This window comes from Schistocerca gregaria, chromosome 9, assembly GCF_023897955.1.
Source record: "Schistocerca gregaria isolate iqSchGreg1 chromosome 9, iqSchGreg1.2, whole genome shotgun sequence".
In the NCBI taxonomy this organism is placed as follows: domain Eukaryota; kingdom Metazoa; phylum Arthropoda; class Insecta; order Orthoptera; family Acrididae; genus Schistocerca; species Schistocerca gregaria.
In genome coordinates this window covers 148,213,884-148,237,375 of record NC_064928.1, presented here as the reverse complement: position 1 = coordinate 148,237,375, position 23,492 = coordinate 148,213,884, and the positions used below count along the sequence as shown (strand labels likewise).

The 23,492-nt window shown below is 43.9% G+C and overlaps 1 protein-coding gene across 1 annotated transcript in view; it reads left to right on the top strand.

The window, feature by feature from the left end:
* Positions 1 to 535: 535 nt before the first annotated feature.
* The window catches only part of LOC126291820 (uncharacterized), a 126,643-nt gene continuing 103,686 nt past the window's right edge, over positions 536 to 23,492 (top strand). The window contains exons 1-2 of the mRNA XM_049985521.1: positions 536 to 773; positions 9,053 to 9,305. Coding sequence (XP_049841478.1) covers positions 596 to 773; positions 9,053 to 9,305 — 431 coding nt within the window. The 5' untranslated portion in view covers positions 536 to 595. The remainder of the gene's footprint in view (positions 774 to 9,052; positions 9,306 to 23,492) is intronic.

Genomic DNA, 23,492 nt, shown 5'->3' with positions numbered 1-23,492 from the left:
CTTCTGGAGTTCCGACAGGCACTGGTGCAAGAATGGGAGGCTATACCCCAGCAGCTGCTCGACCACCTGATCCAGATTATGAAAACGCGTTGTGCGGCCGGTGTACGTGTTCATGGTGTTCATATCTCATAGTGATGATGGGGTACATGCGCACGAAGCAATGGCGTCTAGTAGCACATGTGTTTATGGACGCTTTGCTCAACTTACACCATTTCTGTGGACTTAGGTCTGAGTCGTGTGTGTTCCCTATGGGCCTATGCTATTGGTGCCAGTTTTGTGTAGTGCCACGTTGTGTGGCAACATATTCTGCAACTGGCCTTAATTTAGGAGCATGAGTGTAGCTGCCACCCTAAAAACGTGCGGTAGATGCGCGCACAAAGCGAACGAACGAAGACTGTGTGTAGCAGCTGGTCACTTGGCGGCCAGTCACTTCCGCTGCAAACACAAACGTGGCTGCTATCCGGACGAGACACGTCGCACTTCCCGTGGTTCCGTGATCCCGCGGTAGACTTCCGCTGCCCTTGTCGCTATATTGAGGCTGCGCTCGCAGCGATGCCCACTGCTTGTGTCTGCTCCGAGGTATCAACAGAAGACAATGAATCCAACGACCATAGTTCCTTCGCTGCTGGCTTTGTTGGTAGCTAACGGGACCTCGGTGCTGGATTGTCTGTGCAGTCACATTATCCACTCAAAACATCTCGGCAGACGCTGGGGAGGGAGAGGTAGTCCCGGTGGATATCACCTATCGCTCCAGTACTGCAGTCATCATATCCGTGAGTACTTTTTCGTGCAGTGTGGATTCGCATAACGTGAGACTCGGCTTGGCTTGCGCGCACTGTAGTGGAGGAAGATAATACGTTTTCAGCCTGACAATGAATATGTTTATTAGGAGCAAATTGCACTTCATGTTCAATGTAAACTTTTTGGTGAATGTGTTTTGGTTCAAATGGCTCTGAGCACTATGGGACTTAACAGCTGAGGTCATCAGTCACCTAGAACTTAGAACTACATTTGTTTTCATTTCTAATAGAAAACTGGAAAAAAGAATACACGGCCAACGCCGGGTTTGGCAACTCGAATTTTTCTAAAAAACCTAAAACTAAAATAAAATTTTTGGGATGTTAGTGTTTCAGTCTTAAACCATATGTCTGATTCACAGTTATTGTCTGGTTTCTGGTATATTCAGTGTGTTGAAGATATTCTAGAGTGCTCTCTTCACTCTCATGAACTGTAACGACTTTTCTGTCCAACTTATGGCTGATCCATGAGGGACTCTTCGTTATACAATTGCATCTGGAACAGCCACTTGAATGAGATAAGAATATTAGTACCTCTGCAATAGTTCTGAGCCGGCCACTGTGGCCGAGCGGTTCTAGGCGTTTCAGTCAGGTTCGAGTCCTGCCTCGGGGCATGCATGTGTGTAATGTCCTTAGGTTAGTTACGTTTCAGTGATTCTAAGTCTAGGGGACTGATGACCTCACATGTTAAGTCCCATAGTGCTTAAAGCCATTTTTGAATAATTATGAAAAACAGTTTTATTTGTTTGTGTCCACTTGTAGCTTGGGCAAGAATTAAGTTCAGTCGGTGTTAATACCAATCGACACATACACGAAGTTATACTCTTCTCTTACAACTGTTTGGATCCCTGTACGTAGGTCAAGCGTGACACAGGCGTCATGATAAATCAGAGATATTACGTCTTCTTTCTGTTCTTGGACATTGGTGAGTAACATTTTACTGTTAGCAGCTAAGGGGGAAGCATCGTTACGTGGTTGATTTGGAAATGTCCAAAATCTTTCGACAGGCTCTTCAGTAGATAGCAGATAACTAAATACTTCAACCGAAAGAAAGTTAGAAGCTACATCAGAAGATTCATCTGCTATCGCTGGCACAGAATCTGTCATAGCTATTTCTAAATTACTTTCTTCATGGCACACATGTAACCGAGACTCTAGTAAGTTATTTGGTACATCCTTGCATGAACCTCGAAGACAGTAACATTGTTCATGTGCTCCTTCACAAGCTAAAGCTGAAGTGAAATATACCAGCCCTGTGAATATTCTGGGATTGTTAGATTCTACTGGTGCATCATGTACACGGAAGGCAAGTTCAAACTCACTGGCGAACTTATTACAGTCAATTATCTTGGAAGGAACATGGCGACTTTTCCGTACGTTGCCATTGTGTGTGCCTGTATTGTGCCTGGAAGCTGAGATAAGATGTTGCTTAATTTATGTTTTTCCTAGGACTCATAATTCTAAATAAGTATTCTTACGTCCAATAGATTCCTCGCTCTCGTTAACCATCTTTGTTATATGACTTAGATCCGACATGCCAGAGCATCCTCAGATCGTACCTTTTCACTTAGCTAACACTAAACACGTAAAACAAAATACACTCATGTTCATATATTAAGGATAATGCTCATACATGGTGAAACAACGCACTGGGCCGGCCGCGGTGGCCTAGCGGTTCTAGGCGCGCAGTCCGGAACCGCGCGACAGCTACGGTCGCAGGTTCGAATCCTGCCTCGGGCATGGATGTGTGTGATGTCCTTTGGTTAGTTAGGTTTAAGTAGTTCTAAGTTCTAGGGGACTGATGACCACAGTAGTTAAGTGCCATAGTGCTCAGAGCCATTTGAACCATTTGAGCCAACGCACTGGTGGGCGGTTTGCGGGTTTAAATCACCTCTGGGTATGACCACGCGGTGCATTTGACCTGCGGTCGTCGCACGGTGTCGCTGGCAGCAGTCCACATACGCAGAGGCGTGTTGGTGCATGTCAGACTACGGTGCAGCGAGTAAGTGTTTTCAGACGTGCAATTGATGACTGTGTGTTGAAAATGTCTCAAAGAACACTTATTCATGACGTTATGAGGAGTAGACTACTAGGGCGACTGGAGGCAGGTCAAGAACATCAAGTCGTAGCACGGGCCCTAAGTGTGCCACATAGTGTGATCTCAAGATTGTGGTAACGATTCCAGCAGACCGGAAACGTGTCCAGGCGCTACAGTACGGGACGTCCACAGTGTACAACACCACAAGAAGACCGATATCTCGCCATCAGTACCCGCAGGCGGCCACAGAGTACTGCAGGCAGCCTTGCTCGGGATCTTACTGCAGCCACTGGAACAGTTGTCTCCAGACACACAGTCTACAGACGAGTGAACAGACGTGGTTTGTTCGCCCGGAGACCTGCAAGGTTGCATTCCACTGACCCCTGGTCACAGGAGAGCCCGTAAAGCCTGGTGTCAAGAACACAGTACATAGTCACTGGAACATTGGTCCCGGGTTCACGGACGAGACCAGATATAGTCCGAACAGTGATTCTCGCGGGGTTTTCATCTGGCGTGAACCAGGAACTAGATACCAGCCCCTTAATGTCCTTGGACGTGACCTGTATGGAGGTCGTGGTTTGATGGTGTGGGATGGGATTATGATTGGTGCACGTAAACCCCTGCACCTCTTTGACACAGAGGAACTGTAACAGGTCAAGTGTATCGGGACGTCATTTTGCACCAGTATGTCCGCCTTTTCAGGGTTACAGTGGATCCCACCTTCCTCCTGATGGATGATAACGCACGGCCCCACCGAGCTGCCATCGTGGACGAGTACCTTGAAACAGAAGATATCAGGGGAATGGAGTGGCCTGCTTGTTCTCCAGACCTAAACCCCATCTAGTACGCCTGGGATGCTCTCGATCAACGTATCGCTGCACGTCTTCAAACCCCTACGACACTTCAGGAGCTCCGACAGGCACTGGTGCAAGAATGGGAGGCTATGCCCCAGCAGCTGCTCGACCACCTAATACAGAATATGCCAACCCTTGTGCGACCTGTGGACGTATGCATGGTGATCATATCCCATATTGAAGTCTGGGTACATGCGCAGGAAACAGTGGCGTTTTCTAGCACATGTGTTTAGGGACGGTTTTCTCAACTTATCGCCAATACCGTGAACTTACAGACCTGTGTCGTGTGTTTTCCCTATGTGCCTATGCTATTAGCGCCACTTTGTGTAGTACCACGTTGTGTGGCACCACATTTTGCTATTATTCTTAATTTATGAACATGAGTGTAGTATATTGATAGGAAAGCAGCTGCAAATCCAACTGTTCCTTTCCCATATATTTGCGTTAAAAGACCTGCAGAGCGTCTTACGTCTTGTTTGCGTCTGTCTTAATTCGAGGTGAGGGACACGTCTCTTTGAGGCGTAAAAAGTTGAAGAATTTTGTTTCTAAAAGGTTATAAACGTTGTTCATTCTTCTTTGAAAACAAACTCCATGAACAGATAAATGTACTCGTACATATGTGCACTGAGGCACAGCTAGTACCTGAATACACTGTTAAGCGGTCCCAGTAAAATCACTCCATTACAATGAGGGCACAATTCGTAACTGCTCTAGCTGGTACTTGCACGAGCGGCAGTGTTCATGTTACTAGCGACGTTTCCCCTTGCCCTTCCCTGGCGAAGGAAGACCCATAAATTTACTCACGTAGGCTGAGAACTCGAAACTGAACTTCGGCAGTGCATGGGCAACGCTTAGGCACATACAAGGCGATAATTGTATTTAACTCTATGGAAAAGAAAGTAACTACGGCGTACACACTTTGTATTCAACATGTAAACATCACTACAGATATTCGAATTTAGGTTAAAACATGTTCGATATGCCTGCCAGCATTGAAGATGATGTGGCGCAGACGAACAGAGAAATTCTGCATGACCTCCTGAAGCGTCGAAACATCGATCCTGTCGATGACCACTTGAATGGCTGTTTTCAGCTCAGCAATGCTTTTGGAGTTATTGCTGTACACTTTGTCTTTAATATTTTATTTATTTATTTTTTTGGTCATCAGTCTGCTGACTGGTTTGATGCGGCCCGCCACGAATTCCTTTCCTGTGCTAACCTCTTCATCTCAGAGTAGCACTTGCAACATACGTCCTCAATTATTTGCTTGACGTTTTCCAAACTCTGTCTTCCTCTACAGTTTTTGCCCTCTATAGCTCCCTCTGGTACCATGGAAGTCATTCCCTCATGTCTTAGCAGATGTCCTATCATCCTGTCCCTTCTCCTTATCAGTGTTTTCCACATATTCCTTTCCGCTCCGATTCTGCGTAGAACCTACTCATTCCTTACCTTATCAGTCCACCTAATTTTCAACATTCGTCTATCGCACCACATCTCGAATGCTTCGATTCTCTTCTGTTCCGGTTTTCCCACAGTCCATGTTTCACTACCATACAATGCTGTACTCCAGACGTACATCCTCAGAAATTTCTTCCTCAAATTAAGGTCGATATTTGATATTAGTAGACTTCGCTTGGCCAGAAATGCCTTTTTTGCCATAGCGAGTCTGCTTTTGATGTCCTCCTTGCTCCGTCCGTCATTGGTTATTTTACTGCCTAGGTAGCAGAATTCCTTAACTTAATTGACTTCGTGACCATCAATCCTGATGTTAAGTTTCTCGCTGTTCTCATTTCTACTACTTCTCATTACCTTCGTCTTTCTCCGATTTCCTCTCAAACCATACTGTGTGCTCATTAGACTTCATTCCGTTCAGCAGATCATTTAATTTTTCCTCACTTTCACTCAGGATAGCAATGTCATCAGCGAATCGTATCATTGATATCCTATCACCTTGTATTTTAATTCCACTCCTGAACCTTTCTTTTATTTCCATCATTGCCTCCTCGATGTACAGATAGAAGAGCAGGTGCGAAAGGCTACAGCCTTGTCTTACTCCCTTCTTAATACGGGCACTTGGTTCCTGATCGTCCACCCTTATTATTCCCTCTTGGTTGTTGTACATATTGTATATGACCCGTCTCTCCCTATAGCTTACCCCAACTTTTTTCAGTATTTCGAACAGCTTGCACCATTTTATATCGTCGAACGCTTCTTCCAGGTCGACAAATCCTATGAACGTGTCTTGATTTTTCTTTAGCCTTGCTTCCATTATTAGCCGTAACGTCAGAATTGCCTCTCTCGTGCCTTTACTTTTCCTAAAGCCAAACTGATCATCACCTAGCGCATCCTCAATTTTCTTTTCCATTCTTCTGTATATTATTCTTGTAAGCAGCTTCGATGCATGAGCTGTTAAGCTGATTGTGCGATAATTCTCGCACTTGTCAGCTCTTGCCGTCTTCGGAATTGTGTGGATGATGCTTTTCCGAAACTCAGGTGGTATGTCGCCAGACTCATATATTCTACACACCAACGTGAATAGTCGTTTTGTTGCCACTTCACCTAATGATTTTAGAAATTCTGATGGAATGTTATCTATCCCTTCTGCCTTATTTGACCGTAAGTCCTCCAAAGCTCTTTTAAATTCCGATTCTAATACTGGATCCCCTATCTCTTCTAAATCTACTCCTGTTTCTTCTTCTATCACATCAGACAAATCTTCACCCTCATAGAGGCTTTCAATGTATTCTTTCCACCTATCTGCTTTCTCCTCTGCATTTAACAGTGGAATTCCCGTTGCACTCTTTTTGTTACCACCGTTGCTTTTAATGTCACCAAAGGTTGTTTTGACTTTCCTGTATGCTGAGTCTGTCCTTCCGACGATCATATCTTTTTCGATGTCTTCACATTTTTCCTGCAGCCATTTCGTCTTAGCTTCCCTGCACTTCCTGTTTATTTCATTCCTCAGCGACTTGTACTTCTGTATTCCTGATTTTCCCGGAACATGTTTGTACTTCCTCCTTTCATCAATCAACTGAAGTATTTCTTCTGCTACCCATGGTTTCTTCGCAGCTACCTTTTCTGTACCTATGTTTTCCTACCCAACTTTTGTGATGGCCCTTTTTAGAGATGTCCATTCCTCTTCAACTGTGTTGCCTACTGCGCTATTCCTTATTGCTGTATCTATAGCGTTAGAGAACTTCAAATGTATCTCGTCATTCCTTAGAACTTAGGTATCCCACTTCTTTGCGTATTGATTCTTCCTGACTAATGTCTTGAACTTCAGCCTACTCTTCATCACTACTATATTGTGATCTGAGTCTATATCTGCTCCTGGGTACGCCTTACAATCCAGTATCTGATTTCGGATTCTCTGTCTGACCATTATGTAATCTAATTGAAATCTTCCCGTATCTCCCTTTTCCAAGTATACATCCTTCTCCTGTGATTCTTGAACATGGTATTCGCTATTACTAGCTGAAACTTGTTACAGTTCTCAATTAAACTTTCTCCTCTTTCATTCCTTGTCCCAAGCCCATATTCTCCTGTAACCTTTTCTTCTACTCCTGCATTCCAGTCACCCATGACTATTAGATTTTCGTCCCCCTTTACATACTGCATTACCCTTTCAATATCCTCATACACTTTCTCTATCTGTTCATCTTCAGCTGGCGACGTCGGCATGTATACCTGAACTATCGCTGTCGGTGTTGGTCTTCTGTCGATTCTGATTAGAACAACCAGGTCACTGAACTGTTCACAGTAACACAACCTCTGCCCTACCTTCCTATTCATAACGAATCCTACACCTGTTATACCATTTTCTGCTGCTGTTGATATTACCCGATACTCATCTGACCAGAAATCCTTGTCTTCCTTCCACTTCACTTCACTGTTGGGTTCATATTGTAATGGTACAGTAGCAAATGTAAAAACGCGACATTTGTATGATGTGCTCGATGCTGTGAAAGTGATTGTTGTTCATGTTTCTGTGATACTTATCTGTGGTTTAAAACGATGCAGACAGTCCAAATAAATAGGATTTGGTTTTTCATTTTTGCCTTAAAAATTAAACTTATGTTTTCTTAATTAAAAAAAAAAAACTTTTATGGACACTCTTTCACAAAACATTGATAATTAAGAATTTGTATTTGAAATGGAAACAGGAATTTCGCGTCCAATGTGTAATTAGAAACAAGATGTGCATTATTCATAGAAAATGATGATGAGTTTTATAATTACTAGATGTAGAGAAAAGAACGGATACTGGGGAGATTTATGCCGACGCACATGAATTTAGTTCAAATTCCTTTACACTACAAAATGCGCAACACGTTCAATATGGAACAATATATAAACTGCACTATGTACACCGCTGCGAAAACTTCAAAGCCGATCACCTCCTTAAATTTATAAGCAACATTGAGAACAGCCGATTTGTTAGCACTTTTTAACCGTGTACCATGCGCCTGTTTCACTACGGAACAGAAAGCAGTCTCACTTATTTTTGTATTGCGCATTAACAGAGCGGCAATCAGAGCACAACGCTGCAGAGGCTGTGACTGTGCACGATTTTTGAAATAAAAACTACGTAGCTAAAGCGTGATTAAGAAAAAGAGCGTAACAACACAAGTGTACGTGTGGTACGGCTTCTGACCAATCATCGCGTTTGTAGAATGAGATTTTCACTCTGCAGCGGAGTGTGCGCTGATATGATACTTCGTGGGAGATTAAAACTGTGTGCCGGACCGAGACTCGAACTCAGGAACTTTTCCTTTCGCGGGCAAGTGCTCTACCAACTGAGCTATCCAAACACGACCCACGCCCCATCCTCACAACTTTACTTCTGCCAGTACCTCGTCTCCAGGCGAAGGTCCCGAGTTCGAGTCTCGGTCCAGCACACAGTTTTAATCTGCCAGGAAGTTTCATATCAGCACACACTCCGCTGTAGAGTAAAAATCTCACTCTGGAAACTTCCCCCAGGCTGTGGCTAAGCCATCTCTTCACAATATCCATTCTTTCAGGAGTGCTAGTTCTGCAAGGTTCGCAGGAGAGCTTCTGTAAAGTGTGGAGGGTAGGAGACGAGGTACTGGCAAAAGTAAAGCTGTGAGGACGGGGCGTGAGTCGTGCTTGGGTAGCTCAGTTGGTAGAGCACTTGTCCGCGAAAGGCAAAGGTCCCGAGTTCGAGTCTCGGTCCGGCACACAGTTTTGCCAGGAAGTTTAAAGTTTCAACACGTTTGTCTTTGTTTACATCAGGTTTATTCTTATGATGAACGGATTATAGTACTGATGTGGACAGAAGTAGTAAGCGACAGCGTGAGTGAGCAGTCAGAGTGCAGACCCGTCAAGGTGACAACGTTTCGCAGAACTCTACACACTGAGCGGAACGTACGGAACCCTGGAACCGCCGTCTGCCGCGGTCCCAGCTGTGGCCCACCTGGCAGCCGACATCTCGAACTACGGACCGCCGCCGCCCCCTGCGGGAGGGGTGGAGGGGGAGGGCTGTGCCGGTGCCCTGGCGGCCCTCCACCGGCTCACGTGGAGCGAGGCCAACCAGCTGGGCTCGGAGCTCGGCTGCCGAGTCGCTGCCGACTGTATCGAATCCTGCTCTGCACCGAGGTACGTACCCCACTAGAGGCCATAACTACACTACTGGCCATTAAAATTGCTACACCAAGAAGAAGTGCAGATGGTAAACGGGTATTCATTGGACAAATATATTATACAATAACTGACATGTGATTACATTTTCACGCAATTTTGATGCATAGATCCTGAGAAATCAGTACCCAGAACAACCACCTATGGCCGTAATAACGGCCTTGATACGCTTGGGCATTGAGCTTGGGTGGCGTGTACAGATACAGCTGTCCATGCAGCTTCAACACGATACCACAGTTCATCAAGAGTAGTGACTGGCGTATTGTGACGAGCCGGTTGCTCGGCCAACATTGACCAGACGTTTTCAATTGGAGAATGTCTTGGCCAGGGCAGCAGTTGAACATTTTCTGTATCCAGAAAGGCTTGTACAGGACCTGCAACATGCGGTCGTGCATTATCCTGCTGAAATGTAGGGTTTCGCAGGGATCGAATGAAGGGTAGAGCCATGGATCGTAACACTTCTGATATGTAACGTCCACTGTTCAAAGTGCCGTCAATGCGAACAAGAGGTGACCGAGACGTGCCACCAATGGCACTCCGTACCATCACGTCGGGTGATGCGCCAGTATGGTGATGACGAATACACGCTTCCAATGTGCGTTCACCTGCGGTGTCGCCAAACACAGATGTGACCATCATGATGCTGTAAACAGAACCTGGATTCATCCGAGAAAATGACGTTTTGCCATTCGTGCACCCAGGTTCATCGTTGTGTACACCATCGAAGGCGCTCCTGTCTGTGACGCTCCTGCGAACGTAGTCGGGCTGTTCGTGCAGATTGTTGTTGTTTTGCAAATGGCCAGTAGTGTACTTACTGTACACCTAAGCTTCTTCTGTCCGTAAATTTGTTCTGCATGCTATCACCCACTTTTCCTGTTTTCCGAGACTCATCAGCTGTCAGTAATGACATACTGATCAGATATAAGAAGACAGCACGCTAATATCCTGTGACGCTGCTCTTCCGTTGACAGTGGCCTCTGTACAGTCGACGAATGTGCCTTCTGGCGCACGTGCCACCTCTGCTCGCGGTCTCCACATATTTATATAGGAGACACTCAACTGTCTGATGAAGATCGCCAATAAAATATTTCGTAATCGAGACTGATTGCTTTACTGAAATAAATTCTATATCCTTATTTCCGAACCATGTTAACAAAAATTTGTAAAATAACCGTGTCATTACAGATAGCAACAGAAGCTTGATGTCAATGTTAGCTGCAAATGAGTTCAAAAGTGAACAAAGAAACACCACTACCGTCTAAATTAATTATTGTAGGAAAAAAGCAACCGGTAGTACTAATATTGCACATCATCTTCTATACAGGCTGGTCTATTGACAGTGACTGGACCAAAGGTCTCACGAAATAAGCATCAAACGAAAAAACTACAAAGAACAAAACTCGTCTAGCTTGAAGGGGGAAACCAGACGGCGCTATGGTTGGCCCACTAGATGGCGATGCCATAGGTCAAACGGATATCAACTGTGTTTTTCTAAATAGGAACCCCCATTTTTATTACATATTCATGTAGTACGCAAAGAAATATGAATGTTTTAGTTGGACCACTTTTTTCGTTTTGTGATAGATGGCACTGTAATAGGTACAAACATATTGCTCACAATTTTAGACGAGCGGTTGGTAACAGGTAGGTTTTTTAAATTAAAACACAGAACGTAGGTACGTTTGAACATTTTATTTTGGTAGTTCCGATGAGATACATGTACCTTTGCGAAGTTATCATTTCTTAGAACGCATGCTGTTACAGCGTGATTACCTGCAAATACCACAGTAATGCAATAAATGCCCGAAATGCTGTCCCTCAACCTCAGTGCATTTGGCAATACGTGTAACGACATTCCTCTCAACAGCGAGTAGTTTGCCTACCGTAATGTTCGCACACGCATTGACAATACGCTGACGCATGTTGTCAGGCGTTGTCGGTGGATCACGATAGCAAATATCCTTCAACTTTCCCCACAGAAAGAAATCCGTGGACGTCAGATCCGGTGAACGTGCGGACCATGGTATGGTGCTTCGACGACCAATCCACCTGTCATGAAATATGCAATTCAATACCGCTTCAACCGCACCGGGTAGAACATTACGTAGGAAATGAGCATACGCTGCACCATTTAGATCGATACAATGGACGACAATTATCGGTTCCTCCCGTAATAACGCACCATACATTAACCCGCCAAGGTCGCTGATGTTCCACTTGTGGCAGCCATCGTCGATTTTCCGTTGTCCAATACTGTACATTATGCCGGTTAACGTTACCGCTGTTGGTGAATGACACTTCGTCGCTAAATAGAACGCGTGCAAAAAATCTGTCATCGTCCAATAATTTCTCTTCTGCCCAGTGGCAGAACTGTACACGACGTTCAAAGTCGTCGCCATCCAATTCCTGGTGCATAGAAATATGGTACGAGTGCAATCGATGTTGATGTAGCATTCTCAACACCGACGTTTCTGAGATTCCCGATTCTCGCGCAATTTGTCTGCTACTGATGTGCGGATCAGCCACGACAGCAGCTAAAACACCTACTTGGGCATCATCATCTGTTGCAGGTAGTGGTGACGTTTCACATGTGGCTGAACACTTCCGTTTCCTTAAATAACGTATCTATCTGGCGAACGGTCCGGACACTTGGGTGATGTCGTCCAGGATACCGAGCAGCATACATAGCACACGCCCGTTGGGCATTTTGATCACAATAGCCATACATCAACACGATATCGACCTTTTCCGAAATTGTTAAACGGTCAATTTAACACGGGTAATATATCACGAAGCAAATACCGTCCGCACTGGCGGAATGTTACGTGATACCACGTAATTATACGCTTGCGACTATTACAGCGCCATCTATCACAAAGCGAAAAAAGTGGTCCAACTAAAACATTCGTATTTCTTTACGTACTACATGAATGTGTTGTTGCTGTTGTGGTCTTCAGTCCTGAGACTGGTTTGCTGCAGCTCTCCATGCTACTCTATCCTGTGCAAGCTTCTTCATCTCCCAGTACCTACTGCAACCTACATCCTTCTGAATTTTCTTAGTGTATTCATCTCTTGGTCTCCATTTACGATTTTTACCTTCCACACTGCCCTTCAATACTAAATTCGTGATCCCTTGATGACTCAAGACATGTCCTACCAACCGATCCCTTCTTCTAGTCAAGTTGTGCCACAAACTTCTCATCTCCCCAATCCTATTCAGTACTTCCTCATTAGCTATGTGATCTACCCATCTAGTCTTCAGCGTTCTTCTGTAGCACAACATTTCGAAAGCTTCTATTCTCTTCATGTCCAAACTATTTATCGTCCATGTTTCGCTTCCATATATGGCTACACTCCATACAAATACTTTCAGAAATGACTTCCTTACGCTTAAATCTATGCTCGATGTTAACAAATTTCTCTTCTTCAGAAACACTTTCCTTGCCATTGCCAGTCTACATTTTATATCCTCTCTACTTCCACCATCATCAGTTATTTTGCTCCCCAAATACCAAAATTCCTTCACTTTCTTTAAGTGTCTCATTTCCTAATCCAATTCCCTCAACATCACCCGACTTAATTCGACTGCATTCCATTATCCTCGTTTTGCTTTGTTGATGTTCATCTTATACCCTCCTTTCAACACACTGTTCATTCCATTCAACTGCTCTTCCAAGTCATTTCCTGTCTCTGGCAGAATTACAATGTCATCGGCGAACCTCAAAGTTTTTATTTCTTCTCCATGGATTTTAATTACTACTACGAATTTTTCTTTTGTTTCCTTCACTGCTTGCTCAATATACAGATTGAATAACATCGGGGAGCGACTACAACTCTGTCTCACTCCCTTCCCAACCACTGCTTGCCTTTCATGTCCCTCGACTCTTATAATTGCCATCTGGTTTCTGTACAAATTGTAAATAGCCTTTCGCTCCCTGTAGTTTACCCCTGCCTTTTCTTAATCTAGCTTCTAAGATAAGTCGTAGGGTCAGTATTGCCTCACGTGTTCCACCATTTCTACGGAATCTAAACTGATCTTCCCCAAGGTCGGCTTCTACTAGTTTTTCCATTCGTCTGTAAAGAATGCGAGTTAGTATTTTGCAGCCGTGACTTATTAAACTGATAGTTCGGTAATTTTCACATCTGCCAACACCTGCTTTCTTTGGGATTGGAATCATTATATTCTACTTGAAGTCTGAGGGTATTTCGCCTGTTTTATACATCTTGGTCACCAGATGGTAGAGTTTTGTCAGGACTGGCTCTCCCAAGGGTAACAGTAGTTCTAATGGAATGTTGTCTACTCCCGGGGCCTTGTTTTGACTCAGGTCTTTCAGTGCTCTGTCAAACTCTTCACGCAGTATTATATCAGCCATTTCATCTTCATCTACAACCTCTTCCATTTCCATAATATTGTCCTTAAGTACATCGCCGTTGTATAGACCCTCTATATACTCCTTCCACCTTTCTGCTTTCCCTTCTTTGCTTAGAACTGGGTTGCCATCTGAGCTTTTGATATTCATACAAGTGGCTCTCTTTTCTCCAAAGGTCTCTTTAATTTTCCTGTAGGCTGTATCTATCTTACCCCTAGTGAGATAAGCCTCTACATCCTTACATTTGTCCTCTAGCCATGCCTGCTTAGCCATTTTGCACTTCCTGTCGATTTCATGTTTGAAACGTTTGTATTCCTTTTTGCCTGCTTAATTTACTGCATTTTTATATTTTTTCCTGTCATCAATTAAGTTCAGTATTTCTTCTGTCACCCAAGGATTTCTACTAGCCGTTGTCTTTTTACCTATTTGATCCTCTGCTGCCTTCACTACTTCACCCCTCAAAGATACCCATTCTTCTTCTACTGTATTTCTTTCCCCCATTCCTGTCAATTGTTCCCTTATGCTCTCCCTGAAACACTGTACAACCGCTGGTTCTTTCAGTTTATCCAGGTCCCATCTCCTTAAAATTTCCACCCTTTTGCAGTTTCTTCAGTTTTAATCTACAGGTCCTAACTAATAGATCGTGGTCAGAATCCACATCTGCCCCTGGAAATGTTTTACAGTTTAAAACCTGGTTCCCAAATCTCTGTCTTACCATTATATAATCTATCTGAAACATGTCAGTATCTCCAGGTTTCTTCCATGTATACAACCTTCTTTCATGATTCTTGAACCAAGTGTCAGCTATGATTAAGTTATGCTCTGAGCAAAATTCTACCAGGCGGCTCCCTCTTTCATTTCTTATCCCCAATCCATTTTAACCTACTGCGTTTCCTTCTCTCCCTTTTCCTACTGCCGAATTCCAGTCACCCATGACTATTAAACTTTCGTCTCCCTTCACAATCTGAGTAATTTCTTTTACTTCATCGTACATATCTTCAATGTCTTCGTCATCTACAGTTCTAGTTGGCATATAAACTTGTACTACTGTAGTAGGCGTGGGCTTCGTATCTATCTTGGCCACAATAATGCGTTCACTATGCTGTTTGTAGTAGCTTACCCGCATTCCCATTTTCCTATTCATTATTAAACCTACTCCTCCATCACCCCTATTTGATTTTGTGTTTATAACCCCATAGTCACCTGACCAGAAGTCTTGTTCCTCCTTCCACCGAACTTCACTAATTCCCACTATATCTAACTTTTACCTATCCATTTCCCTTTTTAAATTTTCTAACCTACCTGCCCGATTAAGGGATCTGACATTCCACGCTCCGATCCGTAGAACGCCAGTTTTCTTTCTCCCGATAACGACATCCTCCTGAGTAGTCCCCGCCCGGAGATCCGAATGCGGGACTATTTTACCCCCCGGAATATTTTACCAAAGAGGACGCCATCATCATTTAACGATACAGTAAAGCTGCATGGCCTCGGGAAAAATTACGGCCGTAGTTTCCCCTTGCTTTCAGCCGTTCGCAGTACCAGCACAGATAGGCCGTTTTGGTTAGTGTTACAAGGCTAGATCAGTCAACCATCCAGACTGTTGCCCTTGCAACTACTGAAAAGGCTGCTGCCCCTCTTCAGAAACCACACGTTTGTCTGGCCTCTCAACAGATACCCCTCCGTTGTGGTTGCACCTACGGTACGGCTACCTGTATCGCTGAGGCACGCAAGCCTCCCCACCAACGGCAAGGTCCATGGTTCATGGGGGGGACTACCTGAATATTTCATAAAAATGGGCGTTCCTATTTAAAGAAAAAAAAAACGCTGTTCAAATCCGTTTGACATATGGCAGCGCCGTCTAGCGGGCCAACCATTGCGCCATCTCGTTTCCTCCTTCAAGCTAGACGAGTTTCGTTCTTAGTAGTGTTTTCGTTTGATGCTTATTTCGCGAGATATTTGGCCTGGTCACTATCAATGGGCCACCCTGTATACACTGAAGATACAATGAAACTTGTAAACCTGCCTAATATCGTGGAGGGCCCCCCGACCACGTAGAAGTGCTGCAACATGACTAGGCATGGACCCGACTAATGTTGGGAGTAGTGCTGGAGGCAACTGACACCACGAATCCTCCAGGGCTCTCCATAAATACGTAAGAGAATGAGCGGGTGGAGATCTCTTCTCAACACCATGTTGCAAGGCATCCCAGATATGCTCAATAACATTCATGTCAGGGGAGTTTCGTGTCCAGTGGATGTGTTTCAACACAGAAGAATGTCCCTGGAGGCACTCTCTAGCAATTCTAGACCTTTGGGGTGCCGCATTGTTGTCCTGGAATTGACCAAGTCCGCCGGAATGCACAATGGACATGAATGGATGCAGGTGATCTCACAGGATTCTTACGTACATGTCACCTGTCAGAGTTGTATCTAGACAGAGTTGTATCTAGACATATCAGGGTTCCCATATCACTCCAATTGCACACGTCCCACGCCATTAAAATTCCTCCGCCAGCTTGAACATTCCCCTGCCGATATGCAGGGCCCACGATTTCATGAGGTTGTCTCCACACCGGTACACGTCCATTCGCTTGGTACAACTTGAAACGAGACTCGTCCACCAGGCAACATGTTTCCAGTCATCAACACTTCAGAGTCTGTGTTCGAGGGCAAGACGCGGCGTAAAGCTTTGTGTCGTGCAGTCATCAAGGGTACACGAGTGGGCCCATATTGATAATGTTTAGTTGGATGTTTAGAACACTGACACTTGTTGATGACCCATCATTGAAATCTGCTCCAATTTGCGGAAAGGTTGCCCTTCTGTTACGCTGAACGATTGTCTTCAATCGTTGTTGGTCCCAATCTTGCAGAATCTCTTTTCGGCCGCAGCTATGTCGGAGATTTGATGTTTTAGTGGATTTCTGATACTCATGGCACACTCGTGAAATGGCCGTGCAGGAAAATCCCCACTTCATCGCCACCTAGGAGATGCTGTGTCGCATCGCTCTTGCGCCGACTATAACACCACGTCTAAACTCACTCAAATCTTGATACCCTGCCATTATAGCAGTAGTAACCGATCTAGTAACTGCGCTAGGCACTTGTTGTCTTAAATGATAATTGAAACCCTTAGCTGCCGACAGGTGTTGTTGACATACCTCGATGAGAACAGCTGTAAATGTTTGCACCGATCGGGACTCAAACCCGGGATCTCCGGCTTACATCTCATTGTCAGACGTCAGACGCTCTATCCATTTTTCTTAAAAAAAAATCTCATTTGGTTCGTTTCAGTTAGTTGCATCTGCTCGGGGCGGACGTCGCAAGACACCCGTTTCAGTTCGGCGTTGAAGCATTAACTCAGTTTTTCTTTTTATTACAGGGAGCAGCTAGTCCTCTGGCCGAACACGCTGAGCTACCGTGCCGCTGACTTGTTCTCTGCACGTTTGCCGTGAGACCCACATTCCAAACTGTCCGAAATTTACATATGTAATGTACCTCAAAGATATTTGCCCATCTACTCATTACTCGCGCACACTAAGGTGACGATTCCCGTAAGAGTTAGGGCAACTTGTGCGCATTCGCACAGATGAAGGTCAGTGGCAAATATCTATTAGGTACATTACATATGTAAATTGTTGACAATTGGGAGTGTGGGTCTCACGGGAAGCGTGCAAGGGATAAGTCCCTGCAGTTACGCTATTCTCCTCGGTGGCTCAGATGGATGTTCAATCTCAGGATTCTTTTTTTTTTCTTTATGATATTGTTTATTAAGTTTCTCATTCATTTTTCGCCAACAAGGTGGCTATTTCGTTTTCTCTTTGCCCTTGTGCAGAAGCACAATTAGGTTGCTGACGCAAACATGAGACGCCAGCAGGATGAAGCATGCCTGACTCTCCTATAAGAATCGCTCCCGCACAATGACGGAAGAATGTAGCCGACCTATTTTCTTTCCACCACCCCAAAAGAAGGGATTTTCTTTACTTGTATACATTTAATTCGTCAGTCAACAATCTCTTATGGAACAAACATAGTAAAGAAAAAAAAGAAAAAAAAATGGGTAGAGCATCTGCCATGCATGTAGGAGATCCCAGGTTCGAGTTCCGGTCGGGGCACACACTTTCAGCTGTTCCCATCGAGGTATGTCAACAACGCCTTTCGGCAGCTAAGGGTTTCAATTTATTATCATTTATTCTAGAGAAACTACACGGTCATCAATGGTATCTGTTCTTTCGAGAACAGTTACTATCTTCTTACATAGGCATTGGCGACTGCAGTATCGCATTCTGCTTGTTCATATATCTCTGTATTTGAATAGGCATGACTATACTAGTTTCTTTGGCCCTTCAGTGTCTGTCGTGTCTAGGAACCTTGCATATGCGGTTTGCTAGACAAACAATCAAACAACTCGTATTAATGAGTTTTATTGCAACAAGACAAATTCAAATACTTAACTTTGATCTGAGAGTTCTTATAGTCATTTATACATGATCATCCACAAGTGCAAGTACACAGATGTGTCGCAAGCAAAAGGAGACATACAAAATAGTCTTCTTCAGAGTAAACAAACACAAGTGACACTTCTCGCGCTAACGACCTCTGTCAACTAACTGCAGTGACTGCTGATCTCTAACTGAGCTACGTAGAGATTGGTTATGAAGAGGCCATGATGCGTCGGCTAGTGACGTGGCTACCGTAGAAACTGCTACCGACGTTAGCAACCACCACTCGGGCACTGCGCTTATGTCGTCTTCATTGAGGGGCCTCTGCTGTTACGTTGTTCTCCTGGATGGAGGTCGGTCATCGTGCGATTGGCTGACCTCATCTCACAGCCTTTTCGTATGTGTCATTCCCGACCGGGGTGCCGGCTCTGACTTTACGCCGTGAAAATATACGTCATTAAAATCTTGTCCATGGCAGTAGTCAGTAACTGTAAAAATATGGAGGTCATAGGAATCACACAGCCAACTAGTGGGACGTCAGAAGTTTATTACAACTTTTACCTAGACATACTGTTGATTAAGCCCTATGGAAATGCCATAGAATTTATACGAATCATTTTGCTGTTGACTGAGGCTGATAACTTGGCGTCCCTTTTCACACAATATGTGACACATGTTATTACTTCTTCCAACGAAGAGAGGCTTATACCTGTTGAAACCTATGTATGATTCCCATTGTTTCCAAACGTCATTCAGTTACAGTGAGACAGTCAGCTTCAAACTAGCTATTGCTTGAAGGACCACTCAATGATATCAGAATATCACCGCCTCTTGCTTCGAAATTCTGTTAGTTCGACAAGGAAGAGAGCATTGAAAGTTTCTTCAGATAGACAATATCCACCTGAGTCGTCCCCTAATGATTAGATCCTTTTGAGCTACAAGTCTGCAAGCATGTCGACTGCTGTGTCTCAGCTGAGGTTCCAAATAGTACCATACTTATATGCACCACTAACATTAGGTATCTAGTCGCCATTTCGAGGTGTTGTAGGGTATCCCAGTGCTTGTTAAACGAGAATGTACACATGCACCCCTCAGAAAAAACGCGACTGCCTGCTTCTACAATGCGAGTGACCACAGCTTATTCAGCAGGTAGATGTAGGACACAGTGCAACACTTCGTCACCGACAATGTTGAAATAAACGTGCTGGTCCAGGTTCACGTTAACCTTAATGAGTGAATCCAAGCTATAGTAAGGGAAAGACTCCCATAACACCACTGGCCTGGACCACATCCTATACGCACTGCAGCTTCTGAGAAGCTCCAAATTCGTCTCTACGATACAATAGTTTTATCAAGACCCAACATTAATGTTCTACAATTTACGGAGAGGAGGTAAAAATTCCAAAACACGGAAATAACTTTAATAGAAAATAAGAAGCACTTAAACTAGATAAGTTCAGAAAGTTCCAAATTTCTCTCTCCGATACAATTGTTTTATCAAGACAAAATATCAGCGTGCTACGAGTTACGGAGAGCACATAAAAACCCCAAAGCACGAAAACAACTTAAATCCAAGAGAAGAAGGACTGAAATTAGACAAGTTGTTGGTCTAAGGCAGCGCCAACAGTTCCCCAGTAGAAGCTCCATAACACACTGGTGACTCTGCGCTCTTAGGCCGTTGTCTGATGACATTATAGCCCAACTGTCACGTTGATGTGTACAAACAGAATGTTGTCTAATGACATCATAGCCCAACTGTCGCGTGGATGTGTACAAACAGTTATGCTGGCTGAGTTTGTAAAAGTCTGAAACTACAACCTGAGTCTTTCGGCCTCGGAAGATGTCTGCAGCATTTGAGGACGAAACGCTGGACTATCTTTCATAAAACAAAATTTACGAAGGACGCAAATACCAGTCGTGAGTGCCTGTGTTGTAGGACCAGCACAAATTGTTGCTCTGCTCCTAATTTGTACTGTTCCAAAAGTTATAGCTCAAAGTAAATAAATAAGGAATCTTTTTACTTGAAATGCGCTCTAATACCAACTGTGAAGTCAACACTCAATAATATACTAGTTTTTTACTAATTTCGGAAGTAATACGTGGCTATCCCGAAACTTATTATCATTACAAATTTGATTCCGGTAAAGGAGATTACACTGTGTAGAGTTCAAGCACATGTTAAGTACAAAACTGAACATTCTCTGTGCGTAATATTATTCTCAACATAAAACATGTGTGCAAGGTATTCCTGAAGAAGAAGTTGGCTGCAGTGTGTCCCTGCAGGCGGAGTCCCACGGCCTCCCCACTTCCCACCACAGAGCGGGGAGGCTGTGTTGTGTACATAGATCCCCGTAGTCACCGCGTACACAACTTTCCCACTAGAGCGCGCCCCGCTAAGCACTACAGCGTAGGCGCAGCGCTCGTCCATCTCCGCACTACGAGATGGCGCTGCCATAGAGACGGACCAAATTCTGCTGCCGCCAATCCGCGTAACGCAGCCAATGAGCCTGCTGCTAACGTAGAACCTTTTCTCCTCGCGGATCACACTCGCACAGTGATACCTGATCATGTGAGGTATTATAATGAGTGTACATACCTCCGATCACCAGTCTGCATTAGTCTGTACCAGTCTGTACGCGTTCTACATTTGTCTGTACCAGTCGATAGTCAAGTTTCAGTCTGCACCTAATAAGATTACCATATTCCAGTACATAGCCATGAAGGTAAATGTATAGACACTTTTGTCAAGTATCAGAGATACATGTGAGGATAAGGAACTTCAGATTGTCAATTGTAAATAGTGTCCAGAACCAAGTTAAGTAATTTTTATGCTTGTTATTATTTTAATAAATGTGTGTGAATATTAATCAAGTTCTGTTTAAAGTTGGTCACCGTCAATCTGCTACTCTAAGTGTGCAAGTGGCATTTCTATCGTCTGACTTAACGGCAGGAGATAAACACGCCACAATAAGACCACGAGACATATTGCTGACACTCACCTACTTCGCTAGAGCGACAAGTCAAATAATCTGATGGTGTGTGTACCGAAGGTCTTACACTAAGCACACCACAGCCTGCAGCTGGCAGCAGCGGATCATGCTGGCAGTGGGCACGGACTCGATAAAGGCGGCGGGTGGAATGCCTGTCTGGGCAGCCAATTTCGGATTTCCCATGATTTGCGTATATATGGTGAAAGACAGGACCGTTCCTGTGAGAAGACACAGTCCACTTCCGTCCCCAGGCTTTTCCATTCGAAGCTCGTCTTTCATCTCCGACAAAATCTTTTTCGACGGGGTGAGAAACCCTAATCTCTCTCGTCATGACTTCGAAGTCAGCGTTCCGAGTGGTACTTTTTTTTAGTCATCTGTCTACTGACTGGTTTGATGCGACCCACCGAGAATTCATCTCTTCTCTCAACCTCTTCAACCCAGAGTAGCACTTCTAGCCTACGTCCTCAATTATCTGCTGGATGTATTCCAATCTGTCTTCATCTACAGTTTTTGCGTTCTACAGCTCCCTCCTAGTACTATGTGTTACCGCTCAATGTCATTCAATACGATCACGACGACACCCCTCGATCGACGTTAGCACTCGTGGTGCCATTGGCCTTCATACACGGCAGTGGACGTTTGAAAATTCGTGACGCTAGTTCAATGGTCGTCAATTGATTTAAATATTATTCCCCGCTGACTCTTAATTCAATTACTGCCACGGGGGGGGGGGGGGGGGGAGGGGGGGAGAGAAAGAACACGTCCTGGTGATACCAGCATTATGCGTATTTAGATGTTCGATTAATTTGAATGGTTTGCAGTGTTCCAGCGATTCTATTCGAACTCTATGCTAATATACCGACAAGGACCATTTTGGCAGATAAACATGCAAGTACGTAATGGATGTTCAGTTTCTCAATATAGTTCGTCGCACTCACGCATTATACATCCGTTGTAAGAACTATTTCATCCATTTACATTTTTGGTGTCCCACAAAATTGGTTGGCTAAATATTATGACGATACGTTATATACATCTTCCACAGATATTGTTTATCATGTAGTCAAGACTACGTAATGAAGCCAAAATCGTGGATAAAATTGAAATGTAGTTTGTTTATTAACACTTTTCTTTTCAATAACTAAATATGAAATATGAATCGGGATTGGAGTTGATGGTCCTATCCTTCTTTTCAGTATTAGAATGGTCGATATCGTGTTTTGAATAACATGTGCCATATAATGTCCAAATATCGACACGACCCAGGCTCTCAGTTCGGCACTTAAATGTCTATTCTTCGCTCTCGAAATGTTCGATCTGATTGTCTTTCACACGCAGGGTTCAATTTAACGGTATATGCACTGTTTTTAGTATTTTAGGTTCCCATTAATTAATATCTGGTAGTTAATAAGCGAACTATTTTTGTGCTGGCGCGTTGTTTGTGTCAGTTACCACCGCAACCGTCCACGGATAAGATTCTCTTAATGTTCCGCGCAAACGCGTTTCACAATTTTATAAAATGCAGAATTACGTAAACTATAGTTCTCCGTTGCGTACAACTTTCATGGGTTCCACAAACATAATAGATTCCCAAGAGTATTTTTCCCAGCTATGTTGTCGGAGTAGGCTGAAGTTCAAGACATTAGTCAGGAAGAATCAATACGCAAAGAAGTGGGATACGGAAGTTCTAAGGAATGACGAGATACGTTTGAAGTTCTCTAACTCTATAGATAGAGCAATAAGGAATAGCGCAGTAGGCAGTACAGTTGAAGAGGAATGGATATCTCTAAAAAGGGCCATCACAAAAGTTGGGAAGTAAAAGATAGGTACAAAGAAGGTAGCTGCGAAGGAACCATGGGTAACAGAAGAAATACTTCAGTTGATTGATGAAAGGAGGAAGTACAAACATGTTCCGGGAAAATCAGGAATACAGAAATACAAGTCGCTGAGGAATGAAACAAATAGGAAGTGCAGGGAAGCTAAGACGAAATGGCTGCAGGAAAAAGATATGATTGATGGAAGGACAGACTCAGCATACAGGAAAGTCAAAAAAACCTTTGGTGACATTAAAAGCAACGGTGGTAACATAAAGAGTGCAACGGGAATTCCACTGTTAAATGCAGAGGAGAGAGCAGATAGGTGGAAAGAATACATTGAAAGCCTCTATGAGGGTGAAGATTTGTCTGATGTGATAGAAGAAGAAACAGGAGTCGATTTAGAAGAGATAGGGGATCCAGTATTAGAATCCGAATTTAAAAGAGCTTTGGAGGACTTACGGTCAAATAAGGCAGAAGGGATAGATAACATTCCATCAGAATTTCTAAAATCATTAGGGGAAGTGGCA